Source organism: Lathamus discolor, chromosome 18, assembly GCF_037157495.1.
Source record: "Lathamus discolor isolate bLatDis1 chromosome 18, bLatDis1.hap1, whole genome shotgun sequence".
In the NCBI taxonomy this organism is placed as follows: Eukaryota; Metazoa; Chordata; class Aves; order Psittaciformes; family Psittacidae; genus Lathamus; species Lathamus discolor.
This window is the reverse complement of record NC_088901.1, coordinates 4,097,322-4,121,757: the sequence shown is the minus strand read 5'-3', so window position 1 is coordinate 4,121,757 and position 24,436 is coordinate 4,097,322. Positions and strand designations below refer to the sequence as shown.

The following is a 24,436-nucleotide window of genomic DNA, read 5'->3' as shown; positions in this document are numbered from 1 at the left end:
ACTCTGTTTGCCACCCGCTGCCCCCGGGGAACACAGACACTGCTCGCTCCCCCACATGCCCCCAGTGCAAGAGCTGAGCTCCCTCAGTTTGCAAGCGCAGATTTCTTTGGCTTTGTTGTTAACTTGTCCCAAGTCAAGCAAACAGGGTCTGGCCCATACAGAGCATCTCCTGCCTCCCCATGCGGGATGCAAGGAGATCTCCAGGCTGCTCTTTCCCTGCTCCCAGCCAGGTGTCCATGGTAAATCCCTGCTCTCTCAAGCCTGCTGGCTACCGGGCTTGCACCTAATATATTGCTGTCATTTCAGTTCATATTCCAGGCACTTTTCAAAGACACTTCAGTCATTTTCTTGGCTCTGGTCAAAGAAAGGAGCACAGAATGGGAAGATGAACGAAAAACCAGGTTCTTCCCATCAGAGCATTGTGCACAAGGGGCTCCTATGGGTGTGATTCCCAGTGCCTGGCTCCCAGGGTCTGTTTCCTGGACGTGGTGATGCCTTATAGCTCTCTACCTGACAGGAGGATGGAGCCAGGAGGGGCTGGGCTCTGCTCCCAAGGAACAAGGGATGGGACAAGAGGAACCGGCCTCAAGCTGCACCAGGGCAGGTTTAGATGGAGCTGAGGAACAATTCCTGCCCCAGAGGGTGCTCAGCATTGGAACAGGCTGCCCAGGGCAGGGCTGCAGGCACCGGCCCTGCGAGTGCTCACACACCGTGGAGACGAGGCCTCAGTGCCATGGGTCAGTGGTGGCCTTGGCAGTGCTGGGAATGGTTGGACTGGATGAGCTTAAAGGGCTTTTCCAACCCGGTTGATTCAGTGACTCTCTGCTGAGCCCTGCATCCCGCAAGCACTGCAGGAACATTCCTGACCTACAAGGCCAGCTCTCCAAACTGCTGCTTATGGCCTATAAAGGATGGAGGCATTGAGTGGAGAAGAGGCCACCAAATCACACGTGACAGGAGACACCAGCAGAGCCCCGCTGGCTGCAGGGACCACCCAAGGCTCTCCTGGTCTCCGGGTGCAGCATCCCAAGGAGACAGCAAGAAAACGACCCACAGAAGGTGGGTAATGAAGGAAATGGAACGTTTCCCCCCGCTTTGTCTAGACCTGTTCCAAAAGTCCCTTAACAAATCCATGCAGCTGGCAGATGAGAACATGGCTTTTATTGTCCCGGTGTAACGGGGCTGTGACAGCTCTGCCTGCGTGGGGAAGGAAGGGAGGCAAGTCTGCAGGGCTGAGTCACAGCTATCATTAGATTAAATAGCACATAGAGAAGACAGGACGGCCAAACTTCCTGCCGTCCATGGACACCCCGATCTGTGGCTATAAACCAGGCCTTGTTTTCCAGCTCTATCATTTGATTCAGTAAAAACCACCTTATTTCTTCCCTCTTTCATTGTGCCTTCCTCAACCAAGCACTCCTGGGTGGAGGTAAAGGATAATTATTGGCTGCTTTATTTCTTCTAAGTGCTGCTCAATCATAGAAGTCACACAATCGGTGACGAGCACGTTCTTGAGGATGGAAGGGGTTTTATTTAAAGCAAAACTATGATTCACCCTCAAACTTGACATTCAAAGTGCTTCAGAACTTGGAATTCTGTGGGGAACAAAGACCTTGCAACCGCAGTGCCTACAAAGACAAAAGAAGATACTGGAGTGATTTCGACTGTGACCTCAGACAGACCCGGGAGCTGCTCATAAGAAAGCCTGATGGGTTCAGCTGCACCCCAGCTTTCACAGAGGCACCCACCGGGAGGTGTGTGCTCACATTAGAGAGCACTGCTGGGTTCACCCATCCTACAGGGTCCATCCTGCTGCTTCTTGACGGTCCCGGTACACAGAAAACCCTTTCTTATTCTAAGAAGGGGCAATTTCTCTATTGACTCAGCACATTCAACAGCACTTGGCCTTTACAAAGCTTTTCTAAGTGGTGTCTGTATGGTCTTTTACACTGTCAGGTTTTTAACAGCCCTTAATGAGCCCAACTATGGACTACCTGAATCCTTGAGGATTCCTTCCTACATTCCTCCCAGCCCCTTCCTGCTTCTCATTTTCCACTCAGCTTCCTTTGCTCTGGGATGTCCCCAGTATGGAGGGATCATGGAATCATGGAATGGTTTGTGTTGGATGGGACCTTAAAGCTCACCCATTTCCAACCCCTGCCACGGGCAGGGACCCCTTCCACTGGAGCAGCTTGCTCCAAGCCCCTGTGTCCAACCTGGCCTTGAGCACTGCCAGGGATGGGGCAGCCACAGCTTCTCTGGGCACCCTGTGCCAGCACCTCAGCACCCTCACAGGGAAGAGCTTCTGCCTAAGAGCTCAGCTCAGCCTCCCCTCGGGCAGGTTCAAGCCATTCCCCTTGGCCTGTCCCTACAGGCCCTTGTCCCAAGCCCCTCTCCAGGTTCCCTGCAGCCCCTTCAGGCACTGGAGCTGCTCTCAGGTCTCCCCTTCAGGAGCCTTCTCTTCTCCAGGCTGCCCCAGCCCAGCTCTCTCAGCCTGGCTCCAGAGCAGAGCTGCTCCAGCCCTCGCAGCATCTCCGTGGCCTCCTCTGGCCTCGCTCCAGCAGCTCCATGTCCCTCTTGTGCTGCTGCCCCAGAGCTGGATTGGGACTGCAGGGTGGGTCTCCCCAGAGCACAGCAGAGGGGCAGGATCCCCTCCCTGAGCTGCCGCTCACACTCTGGGGGTGCAGCCCAGCACATGGCGGGGGTTCCGGGCTCACTGATCGTCATGTTCTTGTATTGAAATTCATTGCTAGAATTGGCACAAAAGGGAAGAAAACGTTCACTTTGTTGCATCAAACCCCTCGTTGTCCCTCAGCCCGGGATTGCCCCTCCTGGGCTGTGCTGTCCCGTCACTGCTGTGGATAACCCAGCCAAAGGGAGAGGATGCTGCGGGACGTGGGGAGCTGCACATCCCTGCTGCAAGGGCAGCAGGGAATGAGTCAGAGAGGAAATAGGGGGAGGGAGGCAGCTCATGAAAAGTCCTTGTTGTTGGAGGGGGATAACAAAGGAGAAAGGGAAAACCAAAGCAGAGCTGCTCCTGAGGAGCCCCCGGGAAGGAGGGTGACGTGAGGGCAGCCTCTGCTTCCCACACTGCTGCCTCCAGCACCAGCACCCGCGCCAGCTCCGAGGGTCCCCAGCGCCTCCGGCCATCTGCAGCATCCCTACGTGACCGGTGGGAGAATGCCCTCGGGATGGGGTTCCTCCAGGACTGGGAATAAGCGGAGTCCTTGCGAAGCCGGGACGTGACGTGTCCCTCGCTGGTGTCTGGGGAGGAGGGAAGCCAAAGAGTGGGAATGGGACCCTGCTGAAAGAGCCAAAGGTGCAAGTATCTGGCAAAGCAACTGATTCCACTCCTCACTCTTCCCCCTGGGATATTCCAAGCAGAAGGCTCAGTCCTCTGCTCCCCCAAGCTAAATGATGCTGCATTTGAGGGGATGCTTGTGGGCTTATGGCCCTGAGCAGAGCACAGGTAACATGGATGATGCCAGGAAAAAAACACAACAGCCGTGCTGCATGGCTGGGAGGAATGGCCCCTGTTGGCTGCTGGGCTTTGTACAGGGTGTGCGGGATCACTGTCTTAACAGCACCTCTGATGGGAAACCCCAACCAATGCACTTGGTGGTGGCAACCCCCTCCTGTCCCTGGCTGGAGAGTGGGGGACATCTCCCCAGTGTGAGCAACCTGGATGGTCAGTGACTGCAGAACAAAGCCCTCCAGAGAAAGCTCTTCAGCACCAACACGTCCCTGGGCCAGCTCGAGCCCATGGCCACCATCCCATCCTGCCTGCGCCAGGGCTGGTGCTGGGCTCCTGCAGACTCAGGGCAGGGATCATAGAATCCCAGCCTGGTTTGGGTTGGAGGGATCTCAAAGCTCATCCAGCTCCAACCCCTGCCACGGGCAGGGACCCCTTCCACTGGAGCAGCTTGCTCCAAGCCCCTGTGTCCAACCTGGCCTTGAGCACTGCCAGGGATGGATCCATCCAGGAGCTCATTGGTATCCCATCAGGATAAGCATCTCCCTGCCCAGGGGACTTAATGCACGGTGAAGAAGTGACTCTGTGCCTCTCTGAGCATACGTGAGCCAGGCTGGAGGGATGGAGAAGGTCACTGGAAGGGTGACAGCAGGGTGAGGACCAGCAGTGGGACATCACGTCCCAGCCAGGAGCACTGGGACATCCCTGCTGCTCAGCTCACATCCCTGGGGCCGCACTCACCCACACTGCGACCCAGCTGCAAACAGCAAGACAACACTTATTTATCTCCTTTTCTGTTTAAAGACCAGGTTTGGGGGTTTTTACCCCAGAACAGCATCCACAAAGCTGCAGCAGCCCGTGTGTGCTACAGCAGCACGTGTTGGGATGGGGTTAGCTGGGGCAAGGCTGCTCCGCTGCCTTAGGGAGCTGCAGGGATACAGCCTGTTCCCACTCCCATCAGTGGTATTTATAGATGCAGATGTTTCTCTAGCAGCAGGGTTCAAGATCCATGGGTTTATTTCTTTCCTTCTGAATCGCTGTCTTCCTTCACATCCCTTTTGCTCTTCAAAGCACTGCTAAGGGCAGAGGAAGCAGCTCCAGGCACCAGTGGGGAGGCAGCAGAGTCACTGCCTGCCCTGGGGTTTGGCTAGGTTGAGGTGCCCCCATGCAACAACAGGGGCACAAACCAGTGCCCTGGCCCATGGGAGCCACAGCAGCCCCACTGCACCCAGTGCAGTGATTACCCGAGGGCAGGGAGTGGGCTGAGCAGAGGGACAGGTCCCTGGAGCATCCCCCGTGCCTCACGCAGCAGCGAACCTCAGCCCAGGGGATGCTTGGTCCATGCGTCTGCAGAACAAAACAGGGATACTGGGGGCTGAGTGGTGCTGGGCTGGTTGCTCCCCATTGTACTGTGGGTTTGCTCCCATCAGAGAGGTTCCTCTCACCCCTTCCAAGGGGCAGGGCTCAGCCCTGAGCCTGCCCGTGGCCACAGCGCTCAAACACACACTGAGGAGCCCTCACAGATGATGCTTGCCCACAAGCCCGGCCAAGCAGCCCTGATTTCACCTCCCTGCGTGGCTTATTCCCCTTCCTGCTTTAACCCCAGCCTCTACCCCAGTTGAACACCTTAGGGAAGAGACCCGCTGAAATGCACCCGTGCCCACAGGGGCAGCGCTGGGTGATGCTGCCGCTGCCTCCCAGCGTTATCTTTGGAGGCTGGGCCCTGGCTTTGCTCCACAATTCATTAGAGCCGCTCTGTGCCGCGCCTGGCAGGCACCGATGGCTCCAGATGCGGCTGGCGGAGCGCGGCGGGGCGCTGGGAGCGCTGCGGGTCCGGGGTGGATTTCCCCGGGTGCCTCCTGGCAGTGAATTATGGAAACGTTTTCCCCTCCTCTTCTGAGCAGCAGCCAGGGCTGCTGCTGCTGCCCGGGTCACAGCCTGGGGCGGCTTGAAGGGACCTTAAAGGGCAGGGACCATCGAATCCCAGCCTGGTTTGGGTTGAAGGGACCTCAAAGCTCCTCCAGCTCCAACCCCTGCCACGGGCAGGGACCCCTTCCACTGGAGCAGCTTGCTCCAAGCCCCTGTGTCCAACCTGGCCTTGAGCACTGCCAGGGATGGGGCAGCCACAGCTTCTCTGGGCACCCTGTGCCAGCGCCTCAGCACCCTCACAGGGAAGAGCTTCTGCCTAAGAGCTCATCTCAGTCTCCCCTCGGGCAGGTTCAAGCCATTCCCCTTGGCCTGTCCCTCTTCACATCTGGGACTCTGGGTGCCCCCATCACCCTGAGCCTGGGCGCTGCTGGGGGGTCCTAAACCCCTTCATGACCCGTCCAAGCAGCCTTAATTTCAGTTCAATTCGTGCTCACAGTTCCCTGTTGTAAAGCAAACCGGCGCCTGGCTTTGCCTGGGCTGCCCAGTGTTCCCATGTTATGCTTCTTTCCCCCGTATCCATCATTGTGAGAAGCCCCCTCCCCAGAGAGAGCAATTTAGAGCAATTAAAGCCACTTTAGAGCTAATTAAAGCCAACACAAGAGGGACGTGGAGCTGTTGCAGTGAGTGCAGGGGATGTCACAGAGCCGCTGCGAGGGCTGGAGCAGCTCTGCTCTGGGGCCAGGCTGAGAGAGCTGGGCTGGGTCAGCCTGGAGAAGAGAAGGCTCCTGAAGGGGAGACCTGAGAGCAGCTCCAGTGCCTGAAGGGGCTGCAGGAAACCTGGAGAGGGGCTTTGTGCAAATGGTGTAGGATGCAGGACACAGCGTGTTGGGTGCAGGTTGAATGATGCAGAGCATAGGGTGCAAGGTGCCAGACCCAGGCTGCCCTACACAGGGAGCAGGATGCAGGGTGCAGGGTGCAGAGTACAGCTTAGGGATACAAGATGCATGGTCCAGGGCGCAGAATGCAGGGTGCATGGTGCAGAATGCAGGGTGCATGATGCAGGGTGCAGAATGCAGGACACAGGGTGCATGATGCTGAGTGCCAGGTGCTGGGTGCAGAATGCATGGTTCTGGGTGCATGGAGCAGGGTGCATGATGCAGGGTGCAGAGTACAGCTTAGAGATACAATATGCATGGTCCAGGGTGCAGAATGCAGGGTGCATGATGCAGAATGCAGAGTGTATGATGCAGGGTGGAGGGTGCATGGTGGAGGGTGCATGATGCAGGGTGCAGAATGCAGGGGGCATGGTGCAGAACGCAGGGTGCAGGGGGCATGGTGCAGAATGCATGGTTCTGGGTGCATGGAGCAGGGTGCATGATGCAGGGTGCAGAGTATAGCTTAGAGATACAATATGCATGGTCCAGGGTGCAGGGTGCAGAATGCAGGGTGCATGATGCAGGGTGTAGGGCCCATGATGCAGGGTGTAGAATGCAGGACACAGGGTACATGATGCTGAGTGCCAGGTGCTGGGTGCAGAATGCATGGTTCTGGGTGCATGGAGACGGGTGCATGATGCAGGGTGCAGAGTACAGCTTAGAGATACAATACGCATGGTCCAGGGTGCAGGGTGCATGGTGCAGAATGCAGGGTGCATGATGCAGGGTGTAGGGCCCATGATGCAAGGTGCAGGGTCCATGATGCCGGGTGCAGAATGCAGGGTGCATGGAGCATGATGCAGGGTGCAGAGTACAGCTTAGAGATACAATGTGCATGATGCAGGGTGCAGGGTGCATGGTGCAGAATGCAGGCTGCATGATGCAGGGTGTAGGGCCCATGATGCAGGGTGTAGGGCCCATGATGCAGGGTGCAGGGTCCATGATGCAGGGTGCAGAATGCAGGGTGCATGGAGCATGATGCAGGGTGCAGAGTAGAGCTTAGAGACACAATGTGCATGATGCAGGGTGTAGGGTCCATGATGCAGGGTGCTATCTGCATGGTCCAGGGTGCAGGACGCAGGGTGCTGGGTGCAGCGCAGCGTGTGCCGCCAGCGCCCCCTCGTGGCTCAGTGCTGTCCTTGTCTGTCCCCGCCGGCTCCTGGGGTGCGCAACGGGCTCCTCCTGCCCCACGGCTGCTGCAGGACAGGGACCCCCGGCGCAGGGTGCACCCACTCAGGGACCCCCCGGCACAGGGTGCACCCACTCAGGGACCCCCCGGCACAGGGTGCACCCTTGCATGGGACACAGCCCAGCATGGGAGATGCGTACCCCAGCACAGCGTGTGCCCAGCGCGGTGTTATCCGCAGCCGCATGTACCCAGGGTGCAACCACTCTGCTGCGCGCACCCCTGCGCTGTGTGCACCCCTATCTTGTGCACCCTTATCTGTGTGCAGCCCCTCCATGGTGTGCACCCCATGCTGTGCTCTCCAGCATCACCACCACCACCCGCCCTGCAGCGCTCAGGGTGCCCCAGGCTGGCAGCAGGGTCCAAGGGCTCCAGGCTGCTGTGACACAGTGATGCCCCCCCAGCCTGCACCCCCAGGGCAGCAGCGGTGCCCTCACCCCGGTGTCAGGGCTGTTTAATCCATCCCCTTTCCTCCACCTCCCAGCACCCATCAGGAAAGACCCCACAAGGCCACATCTGATGGGTTTATTCCAAACAAGACTTTATTACTAAGGAAACCCAACCTGTGCTCCAGTGAGGAGCAGGGGCTGTCCTCCCATGGGATGGGGGGGCAGGAGAGCCCTGGAGGAGCCGGGGCCATCACCACGGCTGGGGGATGCAGCGGGACATCTGCCTCCAGCCACAAATCCCTGAGGCCTGCTCTCATCCAGGCTCTTTGGGGAGGAAACACCAGGTCCTGGGTCCTGGCACATGGCAGGTCCCCGGACCCCCTCCAAAAGGCACCACGGTCCTGGAGCTCCAAGTGAGCTGGTGACACCAAACCCTCCCAAGGCAAGGCGGGGTGTCCGCTAGAAGAGGAGGGGATGGAGCACCCCCAAAGGCACTAAACAAGCATGAAAAGAGATGAGAAGAGCTTCAAAACCATCCTCAAGTCTTCCTTAGCCCTTGCTGATTTTCAGTGCTTGGCACCTCATCCCTTTCAAATGAAACCAAAAGACCTCTAAGAAGGCACAACCCAGCATCGCTGGGGCTGTCCCCAGCCTCGAAGGACAAGGACACGATGGCTCCAACCCAGCAGCAGGATGCCCGGGGCCACCTCAGCTGAAGTCCCGGTCCGGCAGCACCAGCGGAGCCACCAAGGTCCAGAGGTAGAGCAGGAGCCCGGCCCAGCTGGAGCTGATCTTCACCCACACAGCGGTCCAGGGGCTCGACAGCACCCGCAGGCTCTCATCCGGCCTGAAATCCCAAACAGCATCAGCCCCCATCACCGTGCTGCAGCGGGTGGCATCTCCCTGCGCATCCCGAGCACAGTCACTGCGCTGCGGAGGGAAGGATGCTGCGAGCACCAAGCCATGGGTGCAACACAAAGAACACGGAGGGGAGAGCGGAGAAGCCGCATCTTGTGGCTCCCCACAGCTTGTCCAAGGGATGTGACCCCACTGGTGCAGCGACAGCACCCCCAGGGCTGGGTCCTGGCTCCCCCCACATCATCCCAAGGGATCCCAGGCTGCAGCAGGGAGCCAGTGAGCCCAGGCACAACCTGCCATAGGCAGCGCTAAGCATAAGCACTGATAACAGGGCACATGAACTGGGTTCTTACGCAGATGGACCTCAGCAACCAGCCCTGCCCAGTGCAGGAGCAGGCAGGACACTGGGAGAAGGGGCTGCTCTGCCCACCTGTACCAGTTGGTGAGGGTCATCATGATGTAGAGGGCAGCGAGGAGGAGGCAGAGGTGGAAGAAGGTGTAGTTGTAGGACACCCCATCCTGCTCGTTGTCATAGGCACGATGCTCCCCGTGCTCCACAGACTCACCGCCCGCCCCAGCCGTGCTCTCCTCGGTCAGCATCAGCTTGTTCACCTCGGGGTGGTCAGAGGAGCGGATGCTGCAGGGACAGGAGGTTCAGGGATGCTGAGCTGTGACCCCTGCTCCAGCATCACCTATTCCCTAAGAGCCTCCCTGCGTCCCCCTGCTCTGAGCAGGCAGAGGGGCTATGCAGTCACCAGGGCCACCCAGCCAAGTCCTCACCTGATGAAGAGGGTGCAGAGGATGAAGATTATGAGCCCCACGATGCTCGGGGCATCCCACCAGGCTGTCAGTGGCTGGGTGGATGTCACTGAGCTGGTGCTGTTCCTCACCAGCAGTGTGGGGTTACAGGCCTGGCCTGGGGGAGGACATACAGGGGGTCCAGCACCTTTCCCCAGCACACAGAGACCCAGGAGGGCAAAGCAGCCTCCCCAGCGGGTGCCCCATGTATCCCCCTCCCAAACCAAGGCCACATCCTGCTTACTTGGTACATTGGCCAAGGCAGCCCAGGTGATGTAGATGGTGTAAAGGGTGATGAGGGATGCCTGGAGCAGCCCCGAGTGCGGCTGAGCCTCCTGCAAACACAACCATGGATGCTCAGAGCTGGTCCTGTACCCCACAGTGAAATGGCCACCAGCCTCCAAGGTGCTCTCCCCCTCACCTAACCTGGATCTTGGGCAGTATGGACACAGCAGAGACGATGAGGCAGAGGATGAGGTTGATGCTGATGAGGACCTTGCCCTCCGTGCAGCCTTCAGGCTTGGTGTAGTAGATGTAGAGCAGCACTACGGCCGCGATGGAGGCGGCGTAGAAGATGAAAGTGACGGTGCAGAGGGCTGGGGGAGGAACCAAACAGGAAAGGGGCTGGAGCAGAGCCCCCCATCCCCACCAGCTCAACATCACCAGCTCCAGGAGGAGCTTCCCCACCCCTAAGCCCTGCATGGTGCCCCCATACCGACCTGCATACCAGCCCTTGGCGTTGCTCTCGCCTGCGTTGCGCAGCCACAGCTGGCTCCAGGAGTGGGCGAAGTCGATGAGGAGGAGGAGCTGGATGAGGATGAAGAGGAAGGAGCCGACCACACCGAAGTAAAACCAGACTTGAGAGGGGAGAAAACCCAGTTAAGAGCAGGGAAAGGGGAACTTGGGCACAGGGGCACATAGCAGTGGGGATGCTGAGCCCAGCGATGCCAGGAGAGCAGGGGCAGCTCCTCACCCGAGGTGAAGGCACCATCAGGGATGTAGAAGGCCCCCACTGTGATCCCCACCAGCAGCAGGAACTTGAAGAACCAGAAGCTGTGGGAGGAGAGAGGAGGCACAACCTGGAGCTGGAACCCAGCTCCCAGGGAAGGGGGGGTCTGGTCCATCCCCCCCAGCCAGGGACGAGGGCTCACCCATTCTGCACAGCGGCCCGCGGGTCCTTGCTGCTGCGCACACACACCATGAGGATGGCAAAGAAGAAGAAGAAGGCGGCCATGGCGAAGCCCATGCGGTACACGGCCTTGAGGCCCAGGAAGCTGCTGCAGTCAACGTGGGTCTGGACCCCCAGCACTGACCCGCTGCCGTCACAGAAGCCGGGGAGCTGCAATGGTGATGGGAGGGTGAGCATCACCCCAGCATCCTGCACCCACCACGATCCCCGGTGCCATCAGTGATCCCATGACTGCTTCAATGCCACTCATAAAGCATGCAGTTGGCCTGCTTGGGGACAGCAGTGGAGTGACACAGCTAAAGCCATCAGTCATCCCAGGAAAGCTGGGATGAAACCAGCATTTCCCATAACCATTCCATGATTCTACGCCTTGCAAGGCACTTGGCCATTTGAACCCAGAAAATGGGATGTAGGAAGCTTTCGTGGGAGAGATCTGGGAAAAGGTGGAAATGCATGAAATTATCCCACTGCATCTTCCCCTGCATGGAAAATCAGGGCCAGTAACACCTCTCCCAGTGAGATGCTCAGAAAAAAGGGAACAGAAGCAACATCACGCCCCAAAACTTCACTTTCTGATTCAGCTTCATGCACCCACCACAAGCTGAACTTCTTCCCCATGGTGACCAAGCCATGGCTATTTACCTTGTGCAGCTCCTTCTCCACACCGGGGATTATCATAATGATGGACACGAGGGTGCCGAGGAAGAGGAAGAAGGTGAAGATGAGGCGGGAGACGGTGGAGTTCTTGGCCGAGGGGCAGCAGCCGCAGAGCAGACATGGTGCAGAGCCACAGAGACAGGACACCTGCAACAAGAACATCCTGCATCAGAGGGGTCGAGATCAGCCCCAAAGCACGTGCTCAGGTTGGACCATATGGAGATCTGCCCAGGCATCCGCACCATTGCTTAGAGCTCCTCAGCAGCACTGCAGCCTGCAAGGCCTCATGGAAATGGTCCCAAATCCCACCAACAGGTTGCTGACAAGCAGAAATGCTGCAGGAACAGGTTCACTCCGATACCCACCCAGCTTGGAAAATGACACCAGGAGTCCTGGAGACATCTTTGGTCTTCTTTTCTGCTCCCCAACTTGGATATTCACCCACATATTTCACAGTCATACAACCATGGGATGGTTTGTGTTGGAAGGGACCTTAAAGCTCATCCAGCTCCAACCCCTGCCACGGGCAGGGGCCCCTTCCACTGGAGCAGCTTGCTCCAGGCCCCTGTGTCCAACCTGGCCTTGAGCACTGCCAGGGATGGGGCAGCCACAGCTTCTCTGGGCACCCTGTGCCAGCGCCTCAGCACCCTCACAGGGAAGAGCTTCTGCCTAAGAGCTCAGCTCAGTCTCCCCTCGGGCAGGTTCAAGCCATTCGCCTTGGCCTGTCCCTACAGGCCCTTGCCCAAAGCCCCTCTCCAGGTTTCCTGCAGCCCCTTTAGGCACTGGAGCTGCTCCAAGGTCCCACCTCTCTAGCCTGATGCAGGTCCCTCTGGTCACTGAGCCACCACGCTGTGTGGTCAAGCTTTTTCATGGCTCCTGGTTACTACCTTAGCTATCCACCCCTGCTCTCAGCTGCTTTGCAAAGGAAGCCTTTGCCACACACTGCCTCTTGATTTCAGCCTTTTTCTTTCAAAAGCAATGGGTTAAGAGCAAGGGAAATCCTGCCCTGTTAAGGCAGCGCTGGCCACGCTCTCATCCACCTCCTTTAAAGACTTCCAAAGGCATAATAACACCAAAAGCCAGCCTGTGGTAATGAGGAACCTCCAGGTTCCAGGCACTGCAGACGAAAGGCTGATCGCTCCAGTTCCACCATCAGCTTCCTCATGGAACCCAGCTCACCTCCAGCACAGCTCGCACCTAAGGGCTGCTGTGCTCCCTCCTCTGCCTGCAGGCTGGGGGAGCATGGATGGAGGTGGACAAGCACTGACCACCCAGCCAGGGAAACACAACAGCATGAGCCCAATGCCACCACCCCAACACCACCAAATCAACAACCCCACCCCAACAACACATCTCCTACAAGCTGCCTTCACCCTGGCAAACCCAGGGCTGCAGAGCCTGAATCAACCCAAAGCAATGCAGAGCAACCAGTTCTTATCTCCGGTTCGATTAATGACCAGCAGGTTAATCAGTGCTGAGCCCACAGGGTCAGGCACAGGCTGGTGGCTCTCACGCCTGGCTTTGTGCTGGTACAATGAGGCTGACAGTCCCCATATGGTGCCCAAACCATGCTGGAGGGCTGCACGAGCCCCCAGGACTGCCATTGCTATGGGCAGCCTTCTGCTGGCATCACCAACCCCATCCCATAAGGAGGCGTTATGGGACCAACACCATAACACCAACCCCATCCCATAAGGAAAGCACCTTGAGGTGACCATTCCACTCATGGCAGTGGTGGGCAGAGTCTGGCAAATCGTTGGAGGCAGAGAAAGGGAAATAGTTGGTGTTTGCTGCCAAGTTTCACTCAGGAAGAGCTTGTATGGAAAGGTTTGAAGAGGTAGCTGGGCAATCCGGTGCTCTTTGACCCAAATGATGCAGGCTCGACCAGGAGTTAGCTCAGATTCTCCTGTTAAAAACCACACAGCTTTCGGGGGGTTTGGTTTTGGTTTGGTTACTTTGGTTATTTGTGTTTTTTTCAGTTCAGAATGAGCTAAAACATCCCATGAATGAACCAGCTCCACCTGAAGGAACAGGAGAATTAAACCTACACAGCAAGGCCCTGCCCTACATAGCAAGGCCCTGCCCTGCATAGCAAGTCCCTGCTCACAGCAGAGGGTTGGAACTGGATGAGCTTTAAGGTCCCCTCCAACCCAAACCGCTCTGTGATGCTATGGCCTGAACCAGAATAGCTATTTTGAGGACGAATATCCAGAATTAGGCCAGAAACCTCCCCAGTCCTGCTCCAGAGGAACTCCCGGCTTTTCCAGTACCTGCCCGTAAGGAAAACTATTGGCTATGTGTCACAGACAGGTCCTGCAGACACACAACCCCCGCTCCGGCCCCCGTCCCGTGGGGTGTTTCAAAGGCTCCTGCTGGTGAAACGTCCACAGCTTTGAGGTCAAGTTGCACAACCGGCCCCGTTCCCAGGTTTCCAGGCTCCGGGGTTGGTTCCGCAGCCCTGGCCCTGTGCCCGCAGGTGAGGCAACAACAGGAAAGCAACACCGGCCACAGAGCTGCCTGCGTCACTGGGTGCAGCACCCTGAGACATGCACCCTGCCCTGGGCCACGGCACCCACACAGAGCCCCCCACCTCCAAGCTCCTGCTCTTACTGCATCCCCTGGCAGGACTCAGCCCCTCAGCATCACATGGGTGCAGCAGGACTCGCCTCCCCAGTGTATTAGGGAAGGGGGGCCAGGACCCCCTGACTCCCCCCAGTGCAGCAGGGCATCACTCCTCAAGCTCCCCATATCCCCAAGTGCACCGGGCTCCACCACTTCAGGCACCTTCAGACTGCACACTCCCCTCAACCACGACACTCAAGAGCCCCAGAGTTACCTGGGGTGAACCCTCTGGGTCTCCCTTGGGCTCTCGTGGTGCGGTGAGATGCCTGCTCCGGGGGTCACTTGTATCCCCCCATGTACACAGGTGTCCCTGTATGCCCCGTGTTCACAGGGCTCCATCCCCTCGGGGGTCCCCTGTATACCCCATGTACACAGGGTGCATCTCCCCCCATGTCCCCTGTATCCTCCGTATACACAGATCTGCATCCCCTGGGTGCTCCCGTGCGCACAGGGCTGCATCCCCTCACGGGTCCCCGTCCCCGTGTACACAGGGGCGCATCCCAATAAGGGTCCCTGCATCCTCCGGGCATCCCCTGCATCCCCCCGGTGCAGCGGGGGCACCACCCGGGCTCCCCTTGTACCCCCCTGAGTCTCCTCCACCCCTTTGGCTGTACCGGGGCCCATCCTCGGGGGCACCCCCAAGAGCTCCCCGGGCCTCCCCCTCAACCCGCAGCCGCAACGACAGCGGCAGCGATTACCCCGCCCCGGGCCGCGCCCGCCGCTGCGGCGCTCGGAGCCGGCGCAGCCCCGCTCCCTCTGCGCCTCCTCCCGGTCCCCTCCCGGTCCCCTGCCGGGGGCACTCACGCAGCTGAGCAGGGAGCAGACCCCGAGGCAGGCCCCCATGGTGCGGCCGCCGACCCCGCTCCGGTCCCCGCTCCGGTCCCCGCTCCTGCCGCTGGCTCCGCCCGGGGCCCGTCGCTCCCGCCGCGCCTCCCCCGGGGCGGGTCCTGGCACCCATGAACGCCCCCCCCAAGCGGCAGCCCCGGAGCCTCCTTCACCGGGCACCGCCGAGGGGAGCCGCTCGCAGCGGGAGCGCGGCTCGGGGATGTCCCGGGATGGGGGGGTCAAAGAATCATGGAATGGTTTGGGTTGGAAGGGACCTTAAACCCCTTGCCACGGGCAGGGACCCCTTCCACTGGAGCAGCTTGCTCCAAGCCCCTGTGTCCAACCTGGCCTTGAGCACTGCCAGGGATGGGGCAGCCACAGCTTCTCTGGGCACCCTGTGCCAGCGCCTCAGCACCCTCACAGGGAAGAGCTTCTGCCTAAGGTCCAGCACAGCGCAGCAGAGGGGCAGGATCCCCTCCTTGAGCTGCTGCTCACGCTCTGGGTGCAGCCCAGCACACAGGGGGGTTCTGGGCTCGAGCACACATTGCCCACTCATGTCCAATCTTTCACCCACCACGAACCCCCAGGCCCTTTCCTGCAGAGCTGCTTTCCATGTGCTGGTGCTGGGATTGCTCTTCCCAGGGGCAGGACTTTGCCTTTCTCCTTGTTGAACCTTGTGGTGTTCCTGTCATCCCATTCCTCCAGCCTGACCATCCAGGTCCCTCTGGATGGCAGCACAAGCCTCTGCTCCATCAGCCACCCTTCACAGTTCAGTGTCATTGCAGAGCTGATGCTGCCTCATCATCCAGATCATTAACGAAGGGGTTAAACAGGACCAGACCCAGTACAGACCCCTGGGGTACCAGCCTCCAGCTAGACTTGGTGCCTCTGGTCACCCACCACCCACGCCTGGCCATGCAGTGTTCAACCCACCTCACCTTGATCCATCTACATCAACACCTTCTTTGTGAGGATCTTAGGGCAGACAGTGCCAAGGCCTTCCTGAAGACCAGGCAGGCAATGCCCTCCAGCCCATTCATTGCACAAGTCTATGGAGTTGCTCAAGCGTGGCCTCCCCATGCTGACTTCTCATCCTTAATGTGCCTGCAGTTGGTTTCCAGGATCAGCTGCTCCCCACCTTGCCAGGGACCAGGGTGAAGCTGATCGGCCCGTAGTTCCCTGGGCTCCCAAGGTCCTTCCTTGCCCCTCCTGAAGACAGAAGCGATGTTTGCTTTCCTCCAGCCCTCGGGCTCTTCTCCCACTCAGCACGATCATTCAGAGGCTGGCCTCACAGCGACATGTGCCACCTCCCTCAGCACTCGCGGGTGCATCCCAGCAATGGACCCGTATCTTCCCTCTTCTTCCTGTCATCGCCTATAGCAGCTCTTCTTGCTGGCTCTGACAACGCACCCTCCATCTCCAGCAGACCCACCAGCATGAACCCACTCCCTCTGTGGGGCCAGAACCCAAGCAAGGGGGTCCAAGGTGCATCCTTCCATGCACAACCAAGGGTGGGAGCTGCGGCTGGGCCAGCAGTGGGTTTCCCAGCTCTTTCTGGCTCATCCATGCAGAGTGGCAAGAGCTGGCATGAATAATGCAGGGCCGAGATGGGATGTGCTAGCCTGCTTCCAGACCCTAAATTTAGACAGCAGGGAGAGGACATGGGTGCACGGCAGGACTGGGGGATATGGGCATGGGGGAAGTCAGCCTGGCCCCTGTGTCCTTGAGGAAGAGGAGGGTGCCGCACCGCTCGCTCCAGCAGTGAAGCCCCGTGGCTTGGCCTCTCATCAGCTGGCACGCATTGAGCTCCCAGGAGCAGGAGAGGTCAGAGCCCGGAGCTGCTGTGATCCCAGCCCAGCTCAGGTTGCTGCTCCCGGCCGGGGTGTGCGCTGGGGACCTGCCCGGACTGGCTGCCTGCGGGCACGGGTCTGGCAGCGCCCATGGGGACACGATGGGCACGGCCCCCGCATGGCGGAGGGGGGGATCTGGCAGCTCCTGCCTCTTCCCGGCTGGATATGGGAGCCCTGTGACACCCGCGGCAGGAGGGTCCTTCAGCCCCTGTCCTCACGGGAAAGGCAAAGCAGCCACAAGAGTGTTTGTGCCTTTGGTCCTGCTGTGCCTTGTGGGGATGTGAAGAGATGGCTCCAGGGAGCTTAGAGCAGCTCCAGTGCCTAAAGGGGCTGCAGGAAGAAGGGCTTTGGAAAACGGATGTAGGGACACGACAAAGGGAATGGCTTGAACCTGCCCGAGGGGAGACTGAGCTGAGCTCTTAGGCAGAAGCTCTTCCCTGTGAGGGTGCTGAGGCGCTGGCACAGGGTGCCCAGAGAAGCTGTGGCTGCCCCATCCCTGGCAGTGCTCAAGGCCAGCTTGGACACAGGGGCTTGGAGCAAGCTGCTCCAGTGGAAGGGGTCCCTGCCCGTGGCAGGGGTTGGAGCTGGAGGAGCTTTAAGGTCCCTTCAACCCAACCCAGGCTGTGGTTCTGCGGTTCCAGGAGCTCCCTGTCATGCCAGGAGCAGACACCCACAGTCCCTGGAGGGATCAATCCTCCCCACAGCGTCCCCTTTGCTGATGTCGCCAGATGGCAGTGCCGGTATGAGACTGGGGATGGTGCCTGGGCTCCATCCCTGCTGCAGGGTGGCCAGGCAAGGCCCTGGCTGCAGGAGGGAGAGGCCTCCATCACCCTCAGCACCAGCCCCTCGCTATCCCCTTCTCAGCAGGGGGCTTGTGGGCAGCCCAGGACCCGCAGTGCAAGCACCAGGTTCACAAGTGACAGAGCTGTGACAGTCCCCCGGGACACTGGTTTTACATCACCCTGCACAATGAGGAATGGGAGATGGGGGATGATGCCAGAGCCCAAGGGCATGTGCCTGTCTCCAGCTCCTCCTTGCAACAGAAACCCCCAAACCATGTCCCATTGCTCAGCAGGGCTGGGAGCATCCCCGTCCATGTACCCCTAAAAAAGTCACCTTTTTTTCTGCTCTGCATCCCCCTCCGCTCCTTCTTTTCATTACTCAGCATCCTCTAGGCCCAAAGGGTTGTCTTCTTCCCCCCCTGCACCCAGTGCCTGGTACATTATGGGTGAGGGTACCATTGTCTGCCTGCTGGCAGGTGATATTAGGGCTGGGGGTAGCACCAGACAGTGGTGACATGGCCCAGCACAGCTTGCCAGGGCTGTCCTCCCACCCAGGGACTTGGAGGGGGGGACAGCAAATGGTCTCGTGACTGTATCTGGGACAACAGCAGCTTAGCCGTGGGCGCAGGCAGAAGGGTTCCTGCTGAGCCCCAGTGATGCTGCTCATGGCTAAACCCACATTACAGTAATTAATAACAATTAATAATCGAGCCTGTATTTGGAAAAGCAGCTAAACCCACCAAGCATCCTCCAGAGCATCGCCTAGTGCAAACACAGGCATGGTGTAAGGTGCCTTTGTGGGGCTGGACAAAACCCTGGTCCATGGGCTTGTCCTATCTCCAGTGCCCTGGGGGCTGAATCCTGCTCCCGGGTACCCAAACCCCTTCCCTTGGCCACCAGCTGCCAGCAAGCACATCAAGGCCCTGTGCTTTGGGTGCTTTGGGGAGCTGCTCCGAGAAGTCAGGGTGCTGCTCATCATGGGAGGTGTGAGGAGGCCAGGAATGAAGGCTCCCCCTGTTTACAGCCAGCAGTGCTTGTTCTCTCTGTGCTGCCTCTCTTGGGGTTTCCAGCCCACAGATGAGAAGGGGAATGGGGACAAAGCCAACTGGGATGGGAAGGACAAATGCAGAAGTCCTGGGATTGAAGCATCTCCCTCCCCTCTTGTCCAAGGATGCCTCTGAGTGAGGGAATTAGTTTTCCAGTAAGCTCTTCTGTAATGAGCACACACGGTGCACCAGCAGTGGGTGGTTGCTCGGCCTTTGATTACAGGCAGAGGGGATGTTCGAGGTCAGGATTCAAATCCAATGGAAATGAAGTGGAAGTGCTCAAGGCCAGGTTGGACACAGGGGCTTGGAGCAAGCTGCTCCAGTGGAAGGGGTCCCTGCCCGTGGCAGGGGCTGGAGCTGGATGAGCTTTAAATTCCCTCCCAATCCAAACCATTCTGCGATCCTGATTTTCAGGAGGAGCATTCAAGCACCTTCAGGACCTTCTGTGCTTGAGCTCTTGGGATCCCCTTCAAGGACCTTTTGCCAGATTGAGGTATCTTAAAGGCCAGTGGGGTGATGCGGAGCTGACGCGGTGGTGGGGTTTGTAATGAGCCATCACCAGAACCATCACTTACCCAGCGGGCTGGGGTCTTCTCCCAGCCAGAAGAGTGAAGGGCTGAGAGGCCAGCCTCCACCTCCATCCTTGAAGCTGGATTTACCTTGGCCTGGAAAACCTTCGGCATCTCCCTGCTGAGCTTGGACAGATGCTGTTTGTGTGTCTCATGATGGTGGCCAGATGCCTGCCTGGTGATGGATGGCCGTGTCCTGCTGAGCTTTCTGCACTGTCACAACCACTGCGTCCCTCATGGGCTGGAAAATTTCAGGGGCTGACTCCACTGGGAGCTAAATTCCTTCCCAGTGTACCAGGATCCAAGCGAATGGAGGCTGGAAGAGGCAGCCGCAGGGTGAGACCTTGCTCTGAAGGTGCCCTTGTCCATGGCGCAGGAGGACATGGTCCTTCCACCCCCAGCCTGCAGACCCACACTGCTGGGTGCTTCTGCCTCCATCCTCACCCAGCTCTGGATTCGAGACCCTCAATTTGCTCTCTGAAAGGCTCCATCCTTCCTCCAGACTCCAGCACGAGCCTCCCTGAACCCACCCCATGCATCTCCCATGTCCTCTGGTTGACGGGGCATTCCTGGTGCCATGGCCTGGCTGGGGCAATGCCAGGGGGACTGTATATTAAGGATGCCCATGGAGAGCTGTGTGTAGCACAGGCGGTTTTCCAGCCTTTCTTCAGCCTTAACAATCCTTCCTCCCAGAGAAATGGCTAATGAGCCATAGGGATCCAATTAGATCCCTCCAGGATTCGTTGCTCTTTAAACCCAAAGGAAAAGACCCACAAGAGCAGTGTGCAGACAATTAAATCAGTGTCTCCCTAATGAGTTCATGGCTCCGGAGGAAATATCTGCCTTTGACAGGCGAGGCAGAGACTGAGCTGCTCCCATGGGAGCCATGTCCCCCCCTTGCCAGACCCTATTGGGGTGTGGGTGACCCCACACGGTGCCTCATCTGGTTTGGGGTTTGCTCCCTGCACCGAGTGCTTCACACAACGCCCATGGGGACGCCCGGAGCCATGCGGCTGTTCTTTGTTAAGCACAGCAGCACCCTGGGGCTTTACATGGGGGTTCTATAGGATCAGGGATGCTGATGAACTCCAGATGTTCCCGCAGCATCAAATATCCAAGATCGGGTGGAAGAACCACAGGAAACCCCAGGCTGAGAGGCGGAGAGAAACGCTTGGATGCCATTGGCAGCATCCAAGCAGCGGTGATGCTCACCTGGATGCAGATGAGACACCGCAGGGGGGAAAGATGCTACCAGCAAGGACCTTATTGTCCCCCCCACCCCGATGCTGGCAGACCCCCCAGCCTGGCCGTACTGCAGCAGTGCTGCCGAGCCCCACGTGGCCCTGCTGAGCAGCAGATTTTGCTTAGCTGCCTGGGCTATATTTAGCTGCCTGTAAAAGGGGTTAGCGAGCAGCGCCGGAGCCAGTGGCACAGCGAAGAATGTCAGCGTAAGAGCAGCCAGGGATAAAAAAAGCCCATTCCAGGCACCGGGAGCTTTGTACAAATCCCTGCTGGAGCTGGAGCTGGAGGCAGGGCTGCAGCAGCCCCCTGCAAGGGTTGGGGGGGGGGGGGGGCACTGGGGGATGGCTACTCCATAGCCACCCCATTGGTGCTTTGGCCACAGTGATTTGGGGCGGATTTGGCTGCTTCGCAGCATCCTGGTGTTGAGCTGCACAGGGAGGGTCTGCGGAGGGAGGATGGGGCCTCAGATCTGGAGGGGTTGGTTAAATTATAGGGCTTTGGGGGCAGGCATCCCCCTTCATGGGCAGGGAGCAATGGCAGGGTGGAGGAGGTGTTTGTGAGGCTCCCTGTATCCCAACCCAGGCATCTGGGAGTTAGTGGAGCGTGAACAATAGATTTGAGCTGCTTTTCTTTCCCCTATGAAGACATCTTTTTAGGGATGCTTTCTTTATGCTCAGTTACTCCCAACACACCTTTCCCCCAAAGCTCACCTCACCATCCCGACCAGGCCTCTCACAGCAAACCCTGGGCAAATCCCACCACATCCCAGCTCTTCCCAAACCCTTCCAGTTTACTCCAGGCTCTTCCGCATATCCCTGACCGTGCCTGGGCTCCCCTCCTGCCTTTATAAAGCAGGCTGCTTCCCAAAAACATCAGATCGAAGCCAATATAGGAGTCAGTACAGAGTAAAGTGGCTTCCAAAACTGTGGCTATTTTGTCCCAGAAACAATTTGCTTGTCCATTGGGGCAGGTGATGTGAATCGTTGCGTGTCTGGGCCCCAAGACAGGCACATTGGATGGGGATGCTGTTGGCGGAACTGAAGCTCCTGTGATGAACTGGATGAGCCCCAGGCTGTGGCTGGGAGACCCATCATGGTTTGGGTCAGAAAAGAGCTTCTGCTGCAATGAAATAATGGGAAGATGTTGTTATTTTGGGTGGATTTTCCCATTCAGCTGGAATGGCCGAGTTGCAGACGAGGTGCAAAGACCTGTGCAACTCTTTGCACATATTCAAGCTGCTTTGACCTACAGGAATAGGAGAAGCAGCTCATGTGCTGTGCCCTGACATGGAAAGGATGCATGGGTACAGCGTGAGGAAGGTCTCCACCATCTCCATCATGTCGTGCCCACGGGGAGATGGTGCTGCATAATCCATGTCCCTGTGAAGGACGGTGCAGCCAGCTCACATCCAGATGGCTGAGTACCGGGATACATGAGGATGCTCGGAAAGGGCACTGCTATGTGCTGTAACCTTACATCTCCTGCCGAGGCAGCATGGCGACGGCCAGACTTCCATCTCCACCCTGCCTGGTGACAAATTGCATCCCTGGGAGGTGTTTGCTGGCATTTTCCCTCTAGTTTTAAATCCTCCAGGCAACCAGATGCTCTCCCTGCCTTTGGCCTCCGGGATCTCACAGGGAGGATGGTTATTCTCCAGGGCTGAGCATCATTTCTGCAGCATCCTATAGGAGCCACCTCCATCACTATTGGGCTGGTTCACAGCCCCAGAGCCTGTGTCCTGCCCATCCTCATGGAAAGTCCCTGTCCCCAGCTAGTGAGCAACCTGCAGGTCCCCAAACCCTGTGACCCATGTCCCGAAATAGCACCTTAACGGAGGGACTGACGCAGCCCAGGGCCGAGCTCAGCTCAGGAATAGCCTTTCCTCCACGTCACCTCCATACCCAGCCAGAAACCAGGGTCTTAAAGGGGCTGGGAATTAGGAAGATACATCTAAAAGAGGAACAGCAAAGTGCTGCTCTCCTCAGAGGTGACTTTGAGCTGAGATCAGAGCAGGAGAGCTTGATCCTCCCTTGCTGCAGCCTGGGGCAGGGGATGCTGCCTCCATCCCCGTCAGCAGCGCGAGGGTCAGTGGGGTTTGATGACCAGTGGGATAACGCAGCAGTGGGAGCAGAACAGGCTCTCCCAGCCCATTTCTTCCCTGTTCTGGACCCCTTCCATAGGACAAAATAGGATTTAAAGCAGGTGGAAGGCAGGGAGTGGTCTGAGCCCATCCTCACTGACTTCACCTCCTTGATGGATAAAGCAGGGGCTCTCCTGATGCTGGGGAGGGCATGGATGGGGTATTTGAGGTCCCTGCCAGGAGCATTCTGGCAAGAGGCTCCTGACATCTGCAAAGCCTGAAGGGAGCAGAGGAGCAGAGCAACCTTTGCTCCATGTGGGTACAGCACCAGGCACGGCCCCATCCCAACACCCAGCGGGTGCTGCCTGATAAGGGAATAATCCTTCCCTTCCCACTTCTTTTGCATTGCTGGGGCTTGTACCCAAACTGGAGTTTGGGCCCCGATGCTCCCCATGTCCTGGGTGCAGGCAGGTTTGGGGAGGTTATTCAGCACCAGTGATGTGCATGGAGACTCACACACCTCTTGTGTGCCTCAGTTTACCCAACTCTCCCAGCCCAGCCGTTCCCAAAGGATCATCTGGCAGAGGGAAGCGTTCCAAGGTGGATGCAGGGAGTGCACCAGAGATGTCCCAGGGCAGAGCATCCCTTGGGGGCACCCGGTGGGTCAAGAAAGGGGGACCCAATGCAGGGTCCTCCATCATGAGCCTACCCTACCACCCTGTGCTTCCCTCCATGTCCCTCCAACATCCCCCCGCCTTGCTCCCACACACGTCCTGGATCAGAGGGATGCAGCCCCCCCGCCATGACCGGCAGTGTCACATCCGATCTGGTGCCAGGCAGGATAAACATCCCTGATGCTCGGCCCGAGACTGCTCCGGAGAGGGGAGACAGTCAAGGAGAAAACGGAGCGTGAGGAGCTAAAAATAGCATCTGGTGAAGGCTTGGTCCCTGCGGGAGCTGCCAGCGCCCGTCACCAGCAGCAGGATGAATGCATCCCCCCCCACTGGCTGCTGGCTCCAGCCCCACCGTGGGGTACTGGGGGACCCGATCCTGGCTGGTTCCGTGAGTCTCATCCCTCCACAGGGATGGAGGTCAGGAGAGCATCGCCCTTCATGGGTCATCAAGTTCTGCCCCTCCCCAGGGACCAGCAGTGGTGCTGAGCCCCCCAGGGAAGGGACAGGATGAGCACCTTGCTGCGGGTGCTCAGCATCACCCCTCGCCACCGGCAGGGAGAAGAGGTTGGCCACAGATCATGGAATCACGGAGTGGGTTGGGTTGGAAGGGGTCTTAAAGCTCATCCAGCTCCAACCCCTGCCACGGGCAGGGACCCCTTCCACTGGAGCAGCTTGCTCCAAGCCCCTGTGTCCAACCTGGCCCTGCACATCCCCCCCGAGAGCCAGGAGGGGATGTTTGGAGGCTCTCCCCAGCCCCAGTTACACACACACAGGCAATGGCAGCCGAGGGGATGGGTGCAGATTTGGGCTGATCTCAGTTCACGCTCAGGCTGCTCTCCCCTCCTCATTGCTCCCATCCAGCTCAGGGGTGCGGGTGGGGACCCCTCACCACACACACTCGGTGCTGCCCATGCCCTCGCGTTGGGCAAAACATGGGCTGGGGCACGCTCGGGTGGATTTTCCAGCGGGATCCAGGCTTTCCCAGCCCCAACCCCCCGGGGCTGCATCCCCTTATTATCTTTAATTATTATCCCTAAGATTTCGAGCCTGGGGCTGGAATAAATGCGCCGGGGCGGGGGGGGGGGGGGTTCGTGTGTGTGGACCAAGCTGCCCCAAGTGGAACCCCCATCACCCCCCCATGGGGCTCCATCCGCAGACCCGAATACATCAGGAGCCGGGGGTTCAGCGCTTCACCCCCCGAGCGGAGCTGCTGCCCGCCCCGCGCTCCGAGCCCCCAGCCCGGGCTGGATGCTCCGGGGGTCTCGTACGGAGCCTCCCGGGGGGGGGGGGGGTGATGGTACCGGGGGGGGGCACAGCGCAGGAGGGACACGGGAGGACACGGCGGGGCGGCACCGGCGGGCGGGGCGCGGCGGCGGCGGCGGCTGGGGGGGGC

General features: G+C 58.8%; 1 protein-coding gene across 1 annotated transcript; it reads right to left on the bottom strand.

Moving 5' to 3' along the window:
* Positions 1 to 7,981: 7,981 nt before the first annotated feature.
* Positions 7,982 to 14,859, bottom strand: SERINC2 (serine incorporator 2). The gene is made up of 10 exons (XM_065697487.1): positions 14,780 to 14,859; positions 11,339 to 11,500; positions 10,659 to 10,846; positions 10,481 to 10,560; positions 10,227 to 10,364; positions 9,934 to 10,103; positions 9,752 to 9,842; positions 9,490 to 9,625; positions 9,140 to 9,346; positions 7,982 to 8,698 (listed from the first exon to the last, which is right to left on the bottom strand). The coding sequence occupies exons 1-10, from the start codon at positions 14,816 to 14,818 to the stop codon at positions 8,560 to 8,562; spliced, it is 1,350 nt and encodes a 449-aa protein (XP_065553559.1). The 5' UTR covers positions 14,819 to 14,859; the 3' UTR covers positions 7,982 to 8,559.
* Positions 14,860 to 24,436: the final 9,577 nt, after the last annotated feature.